Genomic DNA, 20,489 nt, shown 5'->3' on the forward strand with positions numbered 1-20,489 from the left:
GTTTCTACCCACTTTGACATCTCGGTTCTGGAAACCGGGTTATCCCAACAGGGCTTGGAAAATCAAAAAGTCAATAGGTCAGTTTTCAGAGATACTTTTTGGATTTACAAAAATTAGCCACCATGGTGCTAATACTGATCGCTTTTTTGTTTTTGTTTTTATTATTACGCTTCCCACAGTAGGCAGGTCTTAACAGATTGGATATTGATTTCACTCTATCAACGGCTCCAGGCTTAGAATCTCCAAATCAAACACAGTCCTGGATGCTGATTGGTAATATCATAGAGAACCCTAAAGCTGCCAATATTCACCAACAATAAGAACCTTTATGTTTGATACCTTTATTTTTCTTTTAAATGTATTTACAGTCTTCCTAGTCAACTTTAAGAAGGCTTAAGAAAAGGAAATTAAAATTATTTCAAAGGAAACGTAATCAGAACATAATTTACTAAGTAAGACTAGAAACATCTCTGCATGATGTGGAGGTGTCAAGTAACCGATGAAACAAAGATTGATCCAGTAAATCATGTTTGAGATCAAAAGGTTCTGAAACCAAAACACTGCTCAGCGGTTTGCAATACTCAAGTTGTTAATTCACAACTCCGGAAAAGTATTACAAAGGCAAGGTTTACCTTTTTGTTTACAATCTAAGTGAGCTAAAGAAGAGCATATATTCAAACAATAGTTATAAAGGGCAACATGTGAATAAAACAAACTAAAATCCAATAAAAGGACAAACTAACGTAAAGGTCATATACATAAATAATATCAGGACATGTGTTTTTCTCTCCAGTTCTAAATTAATATTCACATGAAGGATGTTTTTTTTGGTATTGAAACCATAGAAGTACAATTTCCTTTTGATTTAAGTAGGAACTTCTAAAAGTGTTCAGTCGGAATCTCTGAAGAGTCTTGTTACATAATACAGGGTCAAAAGATCATAAATGTGGGAGAGATCCCTTGATGGGCTTTAAACATCATTAACAGGAAAGTCAATTAAATTGCAATGGAAGACAATGCAGTACAGCGAAAGAAAAAGGCTCTTTGCAATTGATTTTACCCAGAAACTGGTCCAAAGGCCGACGTGCATTGTGCGGCAAGTTAGTGTTGTATTCACAAAGGCAATAACAGTCGGCAAAAGACACTTATTGAACTGAAATAACCCTTAAAAGATATGCACAAGCTGTCAAGTGTGGCTAAACAGAGTACATATAATGCAGGGAACTAGAAAATAATACATGTCATTGATTGTGCTCTTGGGATCTTTGAGATAATAACAACATGTTCCTACTGAGCATATTATTTCTAACAGCTTATCTATTTATTTACTTACCTAAACCATTGCTTGCTAGGATGCTGCTTGGTTGGAGGTTATCACCTGGTGCTTCAGGCAACCTACCAAAAAACCCTATGAATCATTTATGATGTTTCCATCAAATTCACAAGACATACAACACAACTAATTGATTGGTATAGTGCAGGGGTCGGCAACCTTTTTTATCAGCGTGCCGACGATCGACAATTATCAACGGGTGGGGGGGGGGGGGGGGGGAGTTGAGGAGCTTGACGCTCGTGACGCTCGTGAACTATCAGCCGGAGGGCGAGGGGAGCCTCGCTGCGGGGAAGTAGTGTGTGGACCTGTCAACGACACTTACACATTTACCACATTTAAATAATTGGTTTAAACGGCATAATAAGGACAATCGTCCGTTCTGTGATTCTCCAGAACACACATGTTATGATATAGGGTCATGCAGAGTGAGATGAGATCGCTGTCCCAGAGAGAGAGAGAGAGAGAGAAGAGAGAGAGAGAGAGAGAGAGAGAGGGGTGTGGCTTGTGCATGTGTGTGTGTGGATGGCAGAGCGACAGTGAGGGAACGTGTATGTTTCTGGAAGTGAAACGAGGCAGCAGAAAAACAGCGGTCTGTGATGTATTTTGTGAAACAGAAGGACAGCTAAATAAATGCAACGGCCTCCCAAGAAGAGCTCGCCTCTCTCCAGTCATTTAAGCTAAAGTGGGTTATTGAACCTGAAGCTTGTTGCTTCTGCCCTCCTCGACTACGGTCTGGGAGCCGACAGGAAATTCAACACACAGATGGCCAGTCCGCCCCTTTGTAGGATATTATTTCGATGAGCAGATCGCCACTGGGCTTTCAACTGAAGACACAGCCACGCAAAAACTGCGGCATTTATACAGCTCCTTATGGGTAGGCCTACTGCAATTTGTGAAGTGCTTTCCTCTGTGGTGAAACGATCAGCAATGCACCACGGAGGAAAGCGACAGAAAGTCACCTGGAGTGAAAGAGAGCGGGGCTGCGTTGCGTCCATGGCTTCCTTCTAGATGCGCTCTGGCGGCGGTCTCGTTCAGGATCCGAAAATACAATTTAAATATTATTGCACAACTATTCCACTTATTCATAGTGTGCCACTGGTTACGGTGCCACGTGCCAGGGGTTGCCGACCCCTGGTATAGTGTTTGTTGTGTTCATAAACGCACTCTTTCCTTCTATCCTCTTTGCTTCTCTAGATGTAAATGACAACGTCCCATTTTTCACTTCCTCCATCTACGAGGCCTTCAGTCACTGAAGGGGCGGAATCAGGAACCTTGGTTTTCCAGGTCTCAGCCGCTGACCTCGACTTGGGTCTCAATGGCAAGGTAAAAACACTCATACTGTCTTTAGAGTTGTAATGTTGCTTTTTCATTCAGTAACAGGTCAGTTGCTATATGCCTGTTAGTATATGTAATGTCTTCCTCATTCCCCCCACCCTTCCCACAGATCTCCTATTCCCTGCTGGAGGACCGCAGTGGAGACCACCAGTACTTCCGTATTGACCCCGAGCTGGGATTCATCTACTCTCAGACTGTGTTTGACCGCGAGACCAAAAGCTCCTACCTGTTGGAGGTTCAGTCTGTGGACGGCTGGGAGTCAGCTCGGCCTGGCAAACATGGACAACCCAACTCTGGTAAGTTAGGCTCACACTGCACTAGGGATGTCCCGGATAAACATTTTCAGGCTCCGGATATTCGATAGTAATCAGCAGCGAATATTTGGATATTCGGCGCATGCCCGCAGAGGCACAAGCTCTTATGTTGATATTGGATATTTCAATAAATTCAATTTGGCAGCCGCAGTGCTGCCAAATTGAATGGCAGGTTGTGTTTTCTCTGGTGTTCTTGCAGTTCGTCCAGTTAGGGTTAGGAATAGCAATTGGAAAAATCCCAAAGTATCGAGGTAAAGCCATTACTGTCCTATGGCAATGTAGTTATCCATTAGAAACAGTACACAGAAGGGAACATATGGATTTAACTTCGTGAAAACAAAGGAAACATGCAATATTTCCATGACTCTCAATAGGTTTTTACCTGTACCACAAAAATATGTGACCATGTCTTTCTAAAACAAAAGCCACTTCTATAGTAGCCTACACAACGTCTGCTGACACTTAAACATCAAACCCATGTTTGATGTGTTGAATATCTTAAAAAGCAGCCCAGGATTTTCACCTGATCCTGGCATTCTGCTTCCTTCCAAATGTGTTAGATGATGTTGAGTCAAGGTCTTTTTCACACAAAATGAAATAGAACTTGTTGTGTCCATGGAAAGGACCTTCGACAAACTCTTGCTACAGAATTGGAAAATTGTCTTGAATATCGTTATATGCTGTAGCACCATCTTCATCCTACACCAAACAATTGCCACTGTGCTTTAAGCAGTGTTGGGACTTACAAAGTAACGCGTTACTGTAACGCAACTACTTTTTGCGGTAACTAATAGCGTTAGTAGTTACCTATTCCCATTCCCATTAAGTAACGCCGTTATAGTTACTGTGATTTAAATGGGTGCGTTACTGCGTTACATTATGTGATGGAACTGAACCGAATCTCCGTGCGGATGTAATTGACAGGCGAATACAGCGATGTCCTCTCACAGCACCATGGACAAGTGAAAGTAACCAGAGAGGAGTGATGATTGGTTAACGCGGGGTAACATTTCAGGGTAATCAGAGACAGAGTTGGGCGGGTCTTGCCTTATGGGGAAAATTCACACATGAACACTTGCTAATGCTAACACACACGGCAACGCTCACCACCAGAACACACACAATGGCAGATGCGAGCAGCAGCGCATTTGCAACTTGGAAATATAATCGCCATTTTCAATTTGTGGGGTTAAAGGATGCAAAAAATATTACGGTCAAATGTAAACTATGTGCAGGACAGAAAGCATTGTCCACTTGATTGTTGAGGCTACAATAAAGATGCCTATCAAAATGTCTAAACATATATTTTGTGTTTTATTGTTTCACTACATTTCATAATGATAGCTACAATGATGGGGAGTTGTCTTTTATCTTACTGTGCCACAGAACAACACAACTTGTATTTTTATTGTTATTATTTTTAAACTAAAGTAAAGTATGAAAGCCCATTTCCGCCACTTGAAAAAAATAAAATCCCCATGTAAAGTCTGTTACAACCCGGCTCCTGGGCTGTAACAAAAAGCAGGGAGGCGAGACGAGGGTTGTAAATAAAGAAGACGTTTATATTAAATGCCACACAATGATCCAGCAGCACCAGCAACAGATCCCCGAAGCTGGCCCGGCGTGAGTGCCCAGACGACTGAGACAGACGTAACCGGCTGGGCTCGTCTTGAAGGCTTCCGGCCAGGTGTAACTCATCAAGCTTCATGCAGCTCGTCCACAGGTGCAGCTGGAACCTGCAATCAAACACAAACACGCATCCAGACGGCTCAGATTCCTCTTGTGCACGGCTCACAGCCCGTTTCACAGAACCAGCCACAAACACTGCAGGAGAGCACTTGACCTTCTCCTCTGCCTTACCATTCACAGTATGTGACGATGACTGCATGGTAGGCGGTGGACCCTCAGCCCACACACGGCTGCCAGCCAGGCCGTTACCCAGGATCACGTCCACCAATCGGCATTACAGGGCGGACCCCCATGGCGACCTCACCCTGCACCAGACCCGAGTTAAGCATAACAGAATGCAGATGAACAGTCACAACATTCACACCTCGCATCCGGACAAAATCCCCAGTTCCAGATTTGTCCGAAAACGGTAACACAGAGCTCAGAATGTATGAGTCATATGATGCAGTGTCTCTCAAAATCTTTACCGGCACGCTTATATCACTTCCCACCAATGACACGTATCCGTTTGACAGAAACGCAGAGAAATCCGGTTCCTTCAACCCGCTAACCTGCTGATGGGGAGAAGTGACAGGTAAGGGTACCACAGACACAGCACAAGCAGCAGAGTTAACCTGGCCTACGCGGTTCCCCCTGCTAGCCTTAGCTTTGGGACAGTCACCCTTCCAGTGCCCTCTCTCCCTGCAGAAATGAAAGATTTCCGAATCACCCTGTGGCTGACCTCGCATCTCACGCTCACCCCAGTGCGGATTAGCTTTCTCTTTCCATCTCCCTGCTGCGCGATACATACCCCCTTCATCCTGGACCCTGAAGTCGCGGCCGCCCCTGTGCGTTAGCACATAATCATCTGCCAGAGCAGCAGCCTCTGCAGCAGTTTTCACCTTACGCTCGCTGATATAAACCGCAATGTGGCTGGGTACAGAATTTTTTAATTGCCCCAACACCATCAACTCACATAATGCGACATACGTATCCACTTTCAACGAGTTACACCACCTACCGAAAGAGGTAACCAGATCCCTGGCAAACTCCACATGTGTCTGCCTGCTAGACATCTGCCAGGACCAAAACCTCTGCCGATAGGCCTCCGGGACCAACTCGTACGCCTTCAACACAGCAGTTTTAACCATCACATACACTTTGCTGTCCGCCACCGTTAAAGCAGAATAAGCTTCCCGGGCCCTACCTGTTAGCACACATTGCAGTAATAAGGTGCTATTAGCCTCTGACCACTCTCTTCTCTAAGCCACCTCCTCAAATAAGGAGAAAAATGTATCTGGATCCCGCTCATTGAATTAAGGCACAACCTGCAGATTACCGGCAACGTCAAAAGGAGCAGCTCCACCAGGGAAATTAGAGGCCTGACTTGCACCACCAACAGGAAAACCCAACCTCCGCTCCTCTAACTCAAGCCTCTTAATTTCCAGCTGCAACACCAACAGTCTCTCTCTCTGCTCAAAAGTTAGGTCCGTATCACGGCAACCAGACATGTTGACACTGTCTCTGCCAGGATCTACAGCATCTTTCCCCCCTTTGAAAGCACCTTGCTCGAACAGATTTTCTCTAACAATTCCTCTTATGTTTTCCTTCATGCTTTTATCCCCAACATCCAGATGAAAATGTTCAGCAACACTGACCAGCTGCTCACGTGAGAAACCCTGCAGTAGCTCCTCTGTAGGCGCCTTCACAAACTCCTCCAAACTGTCCATCATAGCACACTGTATGCACGTTAACGCTACTACACAGCCTTCACGCTACCGCAGCCTGTCCCTCTAACTGCCTCACAGTACCTGGCTAAACTCCCCGCTAGTCTTCAGGTGCTAGTTATGGCGGGTACTTACGCACTAAATACCGTAAGCTCGACGAAGCGACCAGAAAACCGGCAACTCCACCTGCAGCCTCGGCGTGCTCCCGAGCTAATAGCTCTAACCACTTTCAAACCGCACTAACAGCCCCCCCTACGACCTCCAAGGGAGACCGTACTATACCTAACAGGGACAGATACCACGGTAACTAATACTGTGTTCGTACTCGCTGCCATACAATCCCTGTGAATTAAAACTGCAAAACACTCACCCCCGTAACGCTACTCCCAAACAATCAGCTGCACTCAATGACAACAGCAGCTGCGCGAAATCCGTCCCTAAAACGGACATCCAGTTTGCACACGTTTCCCAGGTCCAAAGCAACGAGCCCCCATCTGTTACAACCCGGCTCCTGGGCTGTAACAAAAAGCAGGGAGGCGAGACGAGGGTTGTAAATAAAGAAGACGTTTATATTAAATGCCAGACAATGATCCAGCAGCACCAGCAACAGATCCCCGAAGCTAGCCCGGCGTGAGTGCCCAGAGGAGTGAGACAGACTTAACCGGCTGGGCTCGTCTTGAAGGCTTCCGGCCAGGTGTAGTTCATCAAGCTTCATGCAGCTCGCCCACAGGTGCAGCTTGAACCTGCAATCAAACACAAACACACACACATCCAGACGGCACCCCACGTGGTGTGGAGGGGTCGTCACAAGTCATAATTATTAGATAAAAAAGTCGAAATAATGAGTCAAAAGTCATAATAATTAGATAAAAAAGTCTAAATAATGAGATAAAAAGTCATAATTATGAGATAAGAAAGTCAAAATAATGAGATAAAAAGTCATAATAATGAGATAAAAAGTCATAATTATGAGAAAAGAAAGTCGAAATTATTAGATAAAAAGTCATAATTATAAGATAAGAAAGTCGAAATAATGAGATAAAAAGTCATAATAATGAGATAAAATCATAATTATGAGATAGAAAGTCATAATAATGAGATAAAAAGTCATTATGAGATAAGAAAGTCGAAATAATGAGATAAAAAGTCATAATTATAAGATAAAAAGTCATAAGAATGAGATAAGAAAGTCGAAAAATAATGAGATAAAAAGTCATAATTATGAGATAAAAAGTCATAATAATGAGATAAGAAAGTCGAAATAATGAGATAAAAAGTCATAATAATGAGATAAAATCATAATTATGAGATAGAAAGTCATAATGAGATAAAAAGTCATTATGAGATAAGAAAGTCGAAATAATGAGATAAAAAGTCATAATTATGAGATAAAAAGTCATAATAATGAGATAAGAAAGTCATAATTATGAGATAAAAAGTCATAATTTTGAGATAAAAAGTCATAATTATTTGAAAAAAAAGTCGAAATAATGAGATAAAAAGTCATAATGAGATAAAGTCATAATAATGAGATAAAATCATAATTATGAGATAAAAAGTCATTATGAGATAAGAAAGTCGAAATAATGAGATAAAAAGTCATAATAATGAGATAAGATCATAATTATGAGATAAAAAGTAATAATTTTGAGATAAGAAGTCATAATTATTTGAAAAGAAAGTCGAAATAATGAGATAAAAAGTCATAATGAGATAAAGTCATAATTTTGAGATAAAAAGTCATAATTATGAGATAAAAAGTCATAATTTTGAGATAAAAAGTCATAATTTTGAGATAAAAAGTCATAATTATTTGAAAAGAAAGTCGAAATAATGAGATAAAAAGTCATAATTAGATAAAGTCATAATAATGAGATAAGAAAGTCGAAATAATGAGATAAAAAGTCATAATAATGAGATAAAAAGTCATAATAATTAGATACAGTCATAATTATGAGATAAAAAGTCATAATAATTAGATAAAGTCATAATTATGAGATAAAAAGTCATCATTTTGAGATAAAAAGTCATAATTATTTGAAAAGAAAGTCGAAATAATGAGATAAAAAGTCATAATGAGATAAAGTCATAATTATGAGATAAGAAAGTCGAAATAATGAGATAAAATCATAATAATGAGATAAAATCATAATTATGAGATAGAAAGTCATAATAATGAGATAAAAAGTCATAATAATTAGATAAAGTCATAATAATGAGATAAAAAGTCATAATTTTGAGATAAAAAGTCATAATTATTTGAAAAGAAAGTCGAAATAATGAGATAAAAAGTCATAATGAGATAAAGTCATAATTTTGAGATAAAAAGTCATAATTATGAGATAAAAAGTCATAATTATTTGAAAAGAAAGTCGAAATAATGAGATAAAAAGTCATAATAATGAGATAAAAAGTCATAATGAGATAAAGTCATAATTATGAGATAAAAAGTCATAATTTTTAGATAAAAAGTCATAATTATGAGAGAAAGTCAAAATAATGAGATAAAAAGTCATAATGAGATAAAGTCATAATTATGAGATAAAAAGTCATAATTTTGAGATAAAAAGTCATAATAATGAGATAAAAAGTCATAATTATTTGAAAAGAAAGTCGAAATAATGAGATAAAAAGTCATAATGAGATAAAGTCATAATAATGAGATAAAATCATAATTATGAGATAAAAAGTCATTATGAGATAAGAAAGTCGAAATAATGAGATAAAAAGTCATAATTATGAGATAAGAAAGTCGAAATAATGAGATAAAAAGTCATAATTATGAGATAAAAAGTCATAATAATGAGATAAAAAGTCATAATTATTTGAAAAGAAAGTCAAAATAATGAGATAAAAAGTCATAATGAGATAAAGTCATAATAATGAGATAAAATCATAATTATGAGATAAAAAGTCATTATGAGATAAGAAAGTCGAAATAATGAGATAAAAAGTCATAATTATGAGATAAGAAAGTCGAAATAATGAGATAAAAAGTCATAATTATGAGATAAAAAGTCATAATAATGAGATATAAAGTCATAATAATGAGATAAAAGTCATAATAATGAGATAAAATCATAATTATGAGATAGAAAGTCATAATTATGAGATAAAAGTCATAATAATGAGATAAAATCATAATAATGAGATAAAGTCATAATGAGATAAAAAGTCATAATTATGAGATAAAAAGTCATAATTTTGAGATAAAAAGTCATAATTATTTGAAAAGAAAGTCGAAATAATGAGATAAAAAGTCATAATTTTGAGATAAAAAGTCATAATAATGAGATAAAAAGTCATAATAATGAGATAAAAAGTCATAATTAGATAAAGTAATAATAATGAGATAAAAAGTCATAATTATGAGATAAAAAGTCATAATAATGAGATAAAAGTCATAATAATGAGATAAAATCATAATAATGAGATAAAGTCATAATGAGATAAAAAGTCATAATTATGAGATAAAAAGTCATAATTTTGAGATAAAAAGTCATAATTATTTGAAAAGAAAGTCGAAATAATGAGATAAAAAGTCATAATTTTGAGATAAAAAGTCATAATAATGAGATAAAAAGTCATAATAATGAGATAAAAAGTCATAATTAGATAAAGTAATAATAATGAGATAAAAAGTCATAATAATGAGATAAAATCATAATTATGAGATAGAAAGTCATAATAATGAGATAAAGTCATAATAATGAGATAAAAAGTCATAATAATTAGATAAAGTCATAATAATGAGATAAAAAGTCATAATAATTAGATAAAGTCATAATTATGAGATAAAAAGTCATAATAATTAGATAAAGTCATAATTATGAGATAAAAAGTCATAATTATGAGATATAAAGTCATAATTATTTGAAAAGAAAGTCGAAATAATGAGATAAAAAGTCATAATGAGATAAAGTCATAATTTTGAGATAAAAAGTCATAATTATGAGATAAAAAGTCATAATTTTGAGATAAAAAGTCATAATAATGAGTTAAAGTCATAATTTTGAGATAAAAAGTCATAATTATGAGATAAAAAGTCATAATTATTTGAAAAGAAAGTCGAAATAATGAGATAAAAAGTCATAATAATGAGATAAGAAAGTCGAAATAATGAGATAAAAAGTCATAATGAGATAAAGTCATAATTATGAGATAAGAAAGTCGAAATAATGAGATAAAATCATAATAATGAGATAAAATCATAATTATGAGATAAAAAGTCATAATGAGATAAGAAAGTCGAAATAATGAGATAAAGTCATAATTATGAGATAAAAAGTCATAATTATGAGATAAAAAGTCATAATTATTTGAAAAGAAAGTCGAAATAATGAGATAAAAAGTCATAATGAGATAAAGTCATAATTATGAGATAAGAAAGTCGAAATAATGAGATAAAATCATAATAATGAGATAAAATCATAATTATGAGATAGAAAGTCATAATAATGAGATAAAAAGTCATAATAATTAGATAAAGTCATAATTATGAGATAGAAAGTCATAATAATGAGAAAGTCATAATAATGAGATAAAATCATAATTATGAGATAAAAAGTCATAATAATGAGATAAAGTCATAATTATGAGATAAAAAGTCATAATTTTGAGATAAAAAGTCATAATTATTTGAAAAGAAAGTCGAAATAATGAGATAAAAAGTCATAATGAGATAAAGTCATAATTATGAGATAAGAAAGTCGAAATAATGAGATAAAATCATAATAATGAGATAAAGTCATAATTATGAGATAGAATGTCATAATAATGAGATAAAAAGTCATAATAATGAGATAAAGTCATAATTATGAGATAAAAAGTCATAATTTTGAGATAAAAAGTCATAATTATTTGAAAAGAAAGTCGAAATAATGAGATAAAAAGTCATAATGAGATAAAGTCATAATTTTGAGATAAAAAGTCATAATTATGAGATAAAAAGTCATAATTATGAGATAAAAAGTCATAATTTTTTGAAAAGAAAGTCGAAATAATGAGATAAAAAGTCATAATGAGAAAGTCATAATTATGAGATAAGAAAGTCGAAATAATGAGATAAAAAGTCATAATGAGATAAAGTCATAATTATGAGATAAGAAAGTCGAAATAATGAGATAAAATCATAATAATGAGATAAAATCATAATTATGAGATAAAAAGTCATAATAATGAGATAAGAAAGTCGAAATAATGAGATAAAGTCATAATTATGAGATAAAAAGTCATAATTATTTGAAAAGAAAGTCGAAATAATGAGATAAAAAGTCATAATGAGATAAAGTCATAATTATGAGATAAGAAAGTCGAAATAATGAGATAAAATCATAATAATGAGATAAAATCATAATTATGAGATAGAAAGTCATAATAATGAGATAAAAAGTCATAATAATTAGATAAAGTCATAATTATGAGATAAAAAGTCATAATAATGAGATAAAGTCATAATTATGAGATAAAAAGTCATAATTTTGAGATAAAAAGTCATAATTATTTGAAAAGAAAGTCGAAATAATGAGATAAAAAGTCATAATGAGATAAAGTCATAATTTTGAGATAAAAAATCATAATTTTGAGATAAAAAGTCATAATTATTTGAAAAGAAAGTCGAAATAATGAGATAAAATCATAATAATGAGATAAAGTCATAATTATGAGATAGAATGTCATAATAATGAGATAAAAAGTCATAATAATGAGATAAAGTCATAATTATGAGATAAAAAGTCATAATTTTGAGATAAAAAGTCATAATTATTTGAAAAGAAAGTCGAAATAATGAGATAAAAAGTCATAATGAGATAAAGTCATAATTTTGAGATAAAAAGTCATAATTATGAGATAGAAAGTCATAATTATGAGATAAAAAGTCATAATTATGAGATAAGAAAGTCGAAATAATGAGAGAAAAAGTCATAATTATGAGATAAAAAGTCATAATAATGAGATAAGAAAGTCGAAATAATGAGATAAAAAGTCATAATAATGAGATAAAATCATAATTATGAGATAGAAAGTCATAATTTTGAGATAAAAAGTCATAATTATTTGAAAAGAAAGTCGAAATAATGAGATAAAAAGTCATAACGAGATAAAGTCATAATTATGAGATAAGAAAGTCGAAATAATGAGATAAAATCATAATAATGAGATAAAGTCATAATTATGAGATAAAAAGTCATAATTTTGAGATAAAAAGTCATAATTATTTGAAAAGAAAGTCGAAATAATGAGATAAAAAGTCATAATGAGATAAAGTCATAATTTTGAGATAAAAAGTCATAATTATGAGATAAAAAGTCATAATTATTTGAAAAGAAAGTCGAAATAATGAGATAAAAAGTCATAATGAGATAAAGTCATAATTATGAGATAAGAAAGTCGAAATAATGAGATAAAAAGTCATGAGATAAAGTCATAATTATGAGATAAGAAAGTCGAAATAATGAGATAAAATCATAATAATGAGATAAAATCATAATTATGAGATAAAAAGTCATAATAATGAGATAAGAAAGTCGAAATAATGAGATAAAGTCATAATTATGAGATAAAAAGTCATAATTATTTGAAAAGAAAGTCGAAATAATGAGATAAAAAGTCATAATGAGATAAAGTCATAATTATGAGATAAGAAAGTCGAAATAATGAGATAAAATCATAATAATGAGATAAAATCATAATTATGAGATAGAAAGTCATAATAATGAGATAAAAAGTCATAATAATTAGATAAAGTCATAATTATGAGATAAAAAGTCATAATAATGAGATAAAGTCATAATTATGAGATAAAAAGTCATAATTTTGAGATAAAAAGTCATAATTATTTGAAAAGAAAGTCGAAATAATGAGATAAAAAGTCATAATGAGATAAAGTCATAATTTTGAGATAAAAAGTCATAATTATGAGATAAAAAGTCATAATTATTTGAAAAGAAAGTCGAAATAATGAGATAAAAAGTCATAATAATGAGATAAAGTCATAATTATGAGATAAAAAGTCATAATTTTGAGATAAAAAGTCATAATTATTTGAAAAGAAAGTCGAAATAATGAGATAAAAAGTCATAATGAGATAAAGTCATAATTTTGAGATAAAAAGTCATAATTATTTGAAAAGAAAGTCGAAATAATGAGATAAAAAGTCATAATGAGATAAAGTCATAATTTTGAGATAAAAAGTCATAATTATGAGATAAAAATTCATAATTATTTGAAAAGAAAGTCGAAATAATGAGATAAAAAGTCATAATGAGATAAAGTCATAATTATGAGATAAGAAAGTCGAAATAATGAGATAAAATCATAATAATGAGATAAAGTCATAATTATGAGATAGAATGTCATAATAATGAGATAAAAAGTCATAATAATGAGATAAAGTCATAATTATGAGATAAAAAGTCATAATTTGGAGATAAAAAGTCATAATTATTTGAAAAGAAAGTCGAAATAATGAGATAAAAAGTCATAATGAGATAAAGTCATAATTTTGAGATAAAAAGTCATAATTATGAGATAGAAAGTCATAATTATGAGATAAAAAGTCATAATTATGAGATAAGAAAGTCGAAATAATGAGAGAAAAGTCATAATTATGAGATAAAAAGTCATAATAATGAGATAAGAAAGTCGAAATAATGAGATAAAAAGTCATAATAATGAGATAAAATCATAATTATGAGATAGAAAGTCATAATTTTGAGATAAAAAGTCATAATTATTTGAAAAGAAAGTCGAAATAATGAGATAAAAAGTCATAACGAGATAAAGTCATAATTATGAGATAAGAAAGTCGAAATAATGAGATAAAATCATAATAATGAGATAAAGTCATAATTATGAGATAAAAAGTCATAATTTTGAGATAAAAAGTCATAATTATTTGAAAAGAAAGTCGAAATAATGAGATAAAAAGTCATAATGAGATAAAGTCATAATTTTGAGATAAAAAGTCATAATTATGAGATAAAAAGTCATAATTATTTGAAAAGAAAGTCGAAATAATGAGATAAAAAGTCATAATGAGATAAAGTCATAATTATGAGATAAGAAAGTCGAAATAATGAGATAAAAAGTCATGAGATAAAGTCATAATTATGAGATAAGAAAGTCGAAATAATGAGATAAAATCATAATAATGAGATAAAATCATAATTATGAGATAAAAAGTCATAATAATGAGATAAGAAAGTCGAAATAATGAGATAAAGTCATAATTATGAGATAAAAAGTCATAATTATTTGAAAAGAAAGTCGAAATAATGAGATAAAAAGTCATAATGAGATAAAGTCATAATTATGAGATAAGAAAGTCGAAATAATGAGATAAAATCATAATAATGAGATAAAATCATAATTATGAGATAGAAAGTCATAATAATGAGATAAAAAGTCATAATAATTAGATAAAGTCATAATTATGAGATAGAAAGTCATAATAATGAGATAAAAAGTCATAATAATTAGATAAAGTCATAATTATGAGATAAAAAGTCATAATAATGAGATAAAGTCATAATTATGAGATAAAAAGTCATAATTTTGAGATAAAAAGTCATAATTATTTGAAAAGAAAGTCGAAATAATGAGATAAAAAGTCATAATGAGATAAAGTCATAATTTTGAGATAAAAAGTCATAATTATGAGATAAAAAGTCATAATTATTTGAAAAGAAAGTCGAAATAATGAGATAAAAAGTCATAATAATGAGATAAAGTCATAATTATGAGATAAAAAGTCATAATTTTGAGATAAAAAGTCATAATTATTTGAAAAGAAAGTCGAAATAATGAGATAAAAAGTCATAATGAGATAAAGTCATAATTTTGAGATAAAAAGTCATAATTATTTGAAAAGAAAGTCGAAATAATGAGATAAAAAGTCATAATGAGATAAAGTCATAATTTTGAGATAAAAAGTCATAATTATGAGATAAAAATTCATAATTATTTGAAAAGAAAGTCGAAATAATGAGATAAAAAGTCATAATGAGATAAAGTCATAATTATGAGATAAGAAAGTCGAAATAATGAGATAAAATCATAATAATGAGATAAAGTCATAATTATGAGATAGAATGTCATAATTTTGAGATAAAAAGTCATAATTATTTGAAAAGAAAGTCGAAATAATGAGATAAAAAGTCATAATAATGAGATAAAGTCATAATTATGAGATAAAAAGTCATAATTTTGAGATAAAAAGTCATAATTATTTGAAAAGAAAGTCGAAATAATGAGATAAAAAGTCATAATGAGATAAAGTCATAATTTTGAGATAAAAAGTCATAATTATTTGAAAAGAAAGTCGAAATAATGAGATAAAAAGTCATAATGAGATAAAGTCATAATTTTGAGATAAAAAGTCATAATTATGAGATAAAAAGTCATAATTATTTGAAAAGAAAGTCGAAATAATGAGATAAAAAGTCATAATGAGATAAAGTCATAATTATGAGATAAGAAAGTCGAAATAATGAGATAAAAAGTCATAATGAGATAAAGTCATAATTATGAGATAAGAAAGTCGAAATAATGAGATAAAATCATAATAATGAGATAAAATCATAATTATGAGATAAAAAGTCATAATAATGAGATAAGAAAGTCGAAATAATGAGATAAAGTCATAATTATGAGATAAAAAGTCATAATTATGAGATAAAAAGTCATAATTATTTGAAAAGAAAGTCGAAATAATGAGATAAAAAGTCATAATGAGATAAAGTCATAATTATGAGATAAGAAAGTCGAAATAATGAGATAAAAAGTCATAATGAGATAAAGTCATAATTATGAGATAAGAAAGTCGAAATAATGAGATAAAGTCATAATTATGAGATAAAAAGTCATAATTATGAGATAAAAAGTCATAATTATTTGGAAAGAAAGTCGAAATAATGAGATAAAAAGTCATAATGAGATAAAGTCATAATTATGAGATAAGAAAGTCGAAATAATGAGATAAAATCATAATAATGAGATAAAATCATAATTATGAGATAGAAAGTCATAATAATGAGATAAAAAGTCATAATAATTAGATAAAGTCATAATTATGAGATAGAAAGTCATAATAATGAGATAAAAAGTCATAATAATTAGATAAAAAGTCATAATTTTGAGATAAAAAGTCATAATTATTTGAAAAGAAAGTCGAAATAATGAGATAAAAAGTCATAATGAGATAAAGTCATAATTTTGAGATAAAAAGTCATAATTAGGAGATAAGAAAGTCGAAATAATGAGATAAAAAGTCATAATAATGAGATAAAGTCATAATAATGAGATAAAAAATCATAATTATGAGATAAGAAAGTTGAAATAATGAGATAAAGTCATAATAATGAGATAAAGTCATAATTATGAGATAAGAAAGTCGGAATAATGAGATAAAAAGTCATAATTATGAGATAAGAAGTGCACATGCGCTGCAGTGGCGCTGTCTTCAAAGGTCCCTTCATCACCTTGCTGCTCTCCACCATGCAAACGGCATCTAGTCCTAAATAAGGTGTAACTACTCTGGTCTTGAAAGAACAGTACGCATCGAACTGATGTCCACAATCACGTTTATTCTCTTCTTTGCACAATCATGAAACACCGTGAAAACGTGTTTGCCTAGTAGACCAGCAGTAGAATTACGTTATCACATCGTTGACACTTTTAACGCACACAAACACAATATAAACATCCGGGGCAAGAGGTCACATGACTTCCGGAAAGACAACTCTTATCATTTTTACAAAATAAAACAAAGTTCAAGCATACATTAAACACTCTTCAAAAAGGACAAAACAATAATAAGGGACCTTTGAGCGTCAGCTACATAAGGTAACTATTACAGGTGACTTTTGTAAATGTTAGATGTAGCCTATATTGCAGCTAAACAACAATGCACTTCATAGCTTTGACATTACCTGTTATGAACAATAATATTGTCTTTAGTTTTGTGGTAACGTTCACGGGTTAGAGTTAGGCTAGCAACTCATAGCAGCAGTATGCCTACACTATTGTTAGTGGCGTGAACGTTACCACAAAACTACAGGCATATATATTATAGTTCATAACAGGTCATGTCAAAGCTATGAACTGCATTGTTGTAGTTTAGCTGCAATATAGGCTATATGTAACATCTAACATTTACAAAAGTCACCTGTAATAGTTACCTTATTGAGGAATAGATGCCGTTTGCATGGTGGAGAGCAGCAAGGTGATGAAGGGACCTTTGAAGACAGCGCCACTGCAGCGCATGCGCACTTGTTATCTCATAATTATGACTTTTTATCTCATTATTTCGACTTTCTTATCTCATAATTATGACTTTTTATCTCATTATTTCCACATTCTTATCTCATAATTATGACTTTTTATCTCATTATTTCGACTTTCTTATCTCGTAATTATGACTTTTTATCTCATAATTTTGACTTTTCTATCTCATAATTATGACTTTTCATCTCATTATTTCGACTTTCTTATCTCATTATTATGACTTTTTATCTCATAATTATGACTTTTTATCTCATTAATATGACTTTTTATCTCATAATTATGACTTTTTATCTCATTATTATGACTTTTTATCTCATAATTTTGACTTTTTTATCTCATAATTATGACTTTACATGGGGATTTTATTTTTTTCAAGTGGCGGAAATGGGCTTCCATAGTAAAGTAACTTGTTACTAGTTACTTTTATAATTTAGTAACTAATAACGTAACTAGTTACTTTTTGAGAGCAGTAACTATAACTATTACTAGTTACTTTTTAAAAGCAACTTGCCCAACACTGGCTTTAAGGCATGTAATGTTCTTCTGACCTAATACAACCAACCAGATTATTCTAATTAGTGAAGAAGGATTCCATCAATCTAGACTAGACATTTGAAGTGCTACAGAGGAGAGTCAAAAAGTCTGTGTCCGATCCCAAAAAGACCAAAACCCAAGTTAATGTAAATAATATAAGATCAAAGCGTGGTATCATCCCTTGAGTCATACAAATAACCTCTCCTCTGTGATTGTTCATGATGCATGTATTCCATCTTTAATGCCAAGTAAAATGCTAAAATACATTCAGGTTATTATTGTCATTTCTGAAGTTGTTCTGTATTACTTTATTGTGTTCTCATTTTCTTCAATTGAAATGATCTACCATGCTGTACCTAAACAATTTCCACCAACAGAGGCAATAATGAAGTATTGATCTCTTTTGCTGATTGGAACAGCATGGCTTATCCACTTATTATTTCATCTTCAAAGTCTACTTGTTGCCATGGTGATGGATGACAAATAGAATGCTATTAAAGTTAGATTTGCAGTTATGTTGCATCTAGCATAATAACATACTGTAACATTGACTGATTGTTTTCTGGAATCATAATTACTATTGCTCGATGCCAAGGTGTAAGCAGTGTACTTTTGCGTACATCTGTTCTTCCAGCGTCGTACCTCTTAGGTTTTTCACCTCTTTTTTTTTTTTTTTCGAAACACACACCTGCACACACACAGTCACAGAACACAGAAGGTTGGTTCAAAATGCAACAGACAGCTTCTCTTAACAGAAACTATCTTTATGTAAGGCTTGGTCCAGGCAAGGCAAGGGAAAACAGAACAGAATTTCTGCTGAACACAAACAAGAATCCAACGAAAGAACTGGATTTAAATACAAGCAGAACCAACAAGGAGATGACTTGCCAGTGTACAGAAGATCAGGTGGTTGCAGGGCCAATGTGAACTAAACATGTCTGGACAAATAATAAAAATAGGCGGGAAAACACACAGAGACAGGAAATAAAAAGACACAGGGGGAGAACACTTTTCAAATGAATCCAGAAAACTAGGATCATGACAAATAATGAGCACTGTCTGATCAAGGCCATGTTTTCTTGGATTGAATGGCTAAAACACGTAATGTTAAACAGACCATAACAACAGGTGGGATCCTAGGGTTCAGGTGGAACCAAAAATACTTTAGGACTAGGGAGTCAATCAGGGTCTGATTTGCACCTGTCTGAGAATTTGGGATGGCATCAAGCACCATCAGAAATGACACTAGGTCAGTTTTAAGAGCTACATGGGAATATGTCGACCAACATTCATCAATAAGCTAACCTAGGTTAGCCACCAAGTTGCTAATAATGATCAATAACAAGGTTTTTTGAAACGTAATTGGACATAGATTTAACCAAAAACACTGAAGCTGCTCTTAAGATCATTATTCACTAAGAATAGAGGAAGAACAGTGATGTATTCCCTATCACTGATAAGATAAGATAAGATGTATTTATTGATCCCAATTTGGGAAATGTTTACGTTACTGCAGCATAAAAGACAAGGCATTGCACATAAGAGCACACCTGGGGGTTCTTGGATTGAATAGGCAATACAAAAATAACGTCTTTTAACAAAAGTAAAGGTTTGGGTGCCACAAGTAAATTGAAGTCAGGAGGCTCCTCACAAACATTGTACTTAATATTTATGGTACATAATAATAGTTTTATGGGCATATTGGAACTCTAGTTAGCTATAGTCAAATCCATGGCTAGTGTGGCCTACTGGCTCCACCCAACTGCCATTGCTCCTAAGTTGGAAATAAACTGGTGTGAAAGTACTTTGACAGTTAAACCATAATGAATTTGACAAGCCACATGTGATGTCATTGAAATATTCTTACAACATATTCTACTGCAACGGATTTTCTAAACTAAGCATTATGCATGGCTGTATGCTTGATTGTATTCACCTGTTAGTATTGAACCCATTCATTGGAAGGGCTTTCAAAATGAGTCAAAACAAACCGCAGTCGTTAACTTAAGACATTGCAGTTGAAGCAATTACCTTTAATGCAGTTGCTACCAATGCAAATGGAAACATACTCAATCTTAATCAAATGAATGTAAACAAGAATCTCAGCCACGCAGACTTTTATATTCTCTAGTTATTTGAGATATAATGTGCAGTGGCACTTCAAAGAAGAGTTCACCGGTTATTGAACCAAACGCTATCATGGGAAAATGTAAACAAATGATTGCAGGAAGGATTTAGATAAAGTTAATATTAGAGCGTTAATCCAGTTTTTATTATGCTGTTATACTGACT

At 32.2% G+C, this 20,489-nt stretch overlaps 1 protein-coding gene and 1 long non-coding RNA gene across 4 annotated transcripts in view; one reads left to right on the forward strand and one right to left on the reverse strand.

Moving 5' to 3' along the window:
* The window catches only part of LOC307030058 (neural-cadherin-like), a 597,902-nt gene that overhangs the window by 340,255 nt on the left and 237,158 nt on the right, over window positions 1-20,489 (forward strand). Inside the window, 3 exon segments of the mRNA XM_079666281.1 lie at window positions 2,528-2,577; window positions 2,579-2,656; window positions 2,778-2,964. Coding sequence (XP_079522407.1) covers window positions 2,528-2,577; window positions 2,579-2,656; window positions 2,778-2,964 — 315 coding nt within the window.
* Window positions 4,524-7,057, reverse strand: LOC307030060. 3 transcript variants are annotated; one of them, XR_013805517.1, is made up of 4 exons: window positions 6,748-7,050; window positions 5,139-5,225; window positions 4,843-4,976; window positions 4,524-4,718 (listed from the first exon to the last, which is right to left on the reverse strand). It is a non-coding gene; the product is annotated as an uncharacterized lncRNA (long non-coding RNA). The 3 variants fall into 3 exon arrangements; XR_013805516.1 differs by having other exon boundaries at window positions 4,843-5,225; window positions 6,748-7,052; XR_013805515.1 differs by having other exon boundaries at window positions 4,843-7,057.

Source organism: Notothenia rossii (genome assembly GCF_949606895.1).
Source record: "Notothenia rossii genome assembly, chromosome: 2".
Classification (NCBI taxonomy): domain Eukaryota; kingdom Metazoa; phylum Chordata; class Actinopteri; order Perciformes; family Nototheniidae; genus Notothenia; species Notothenia rossii.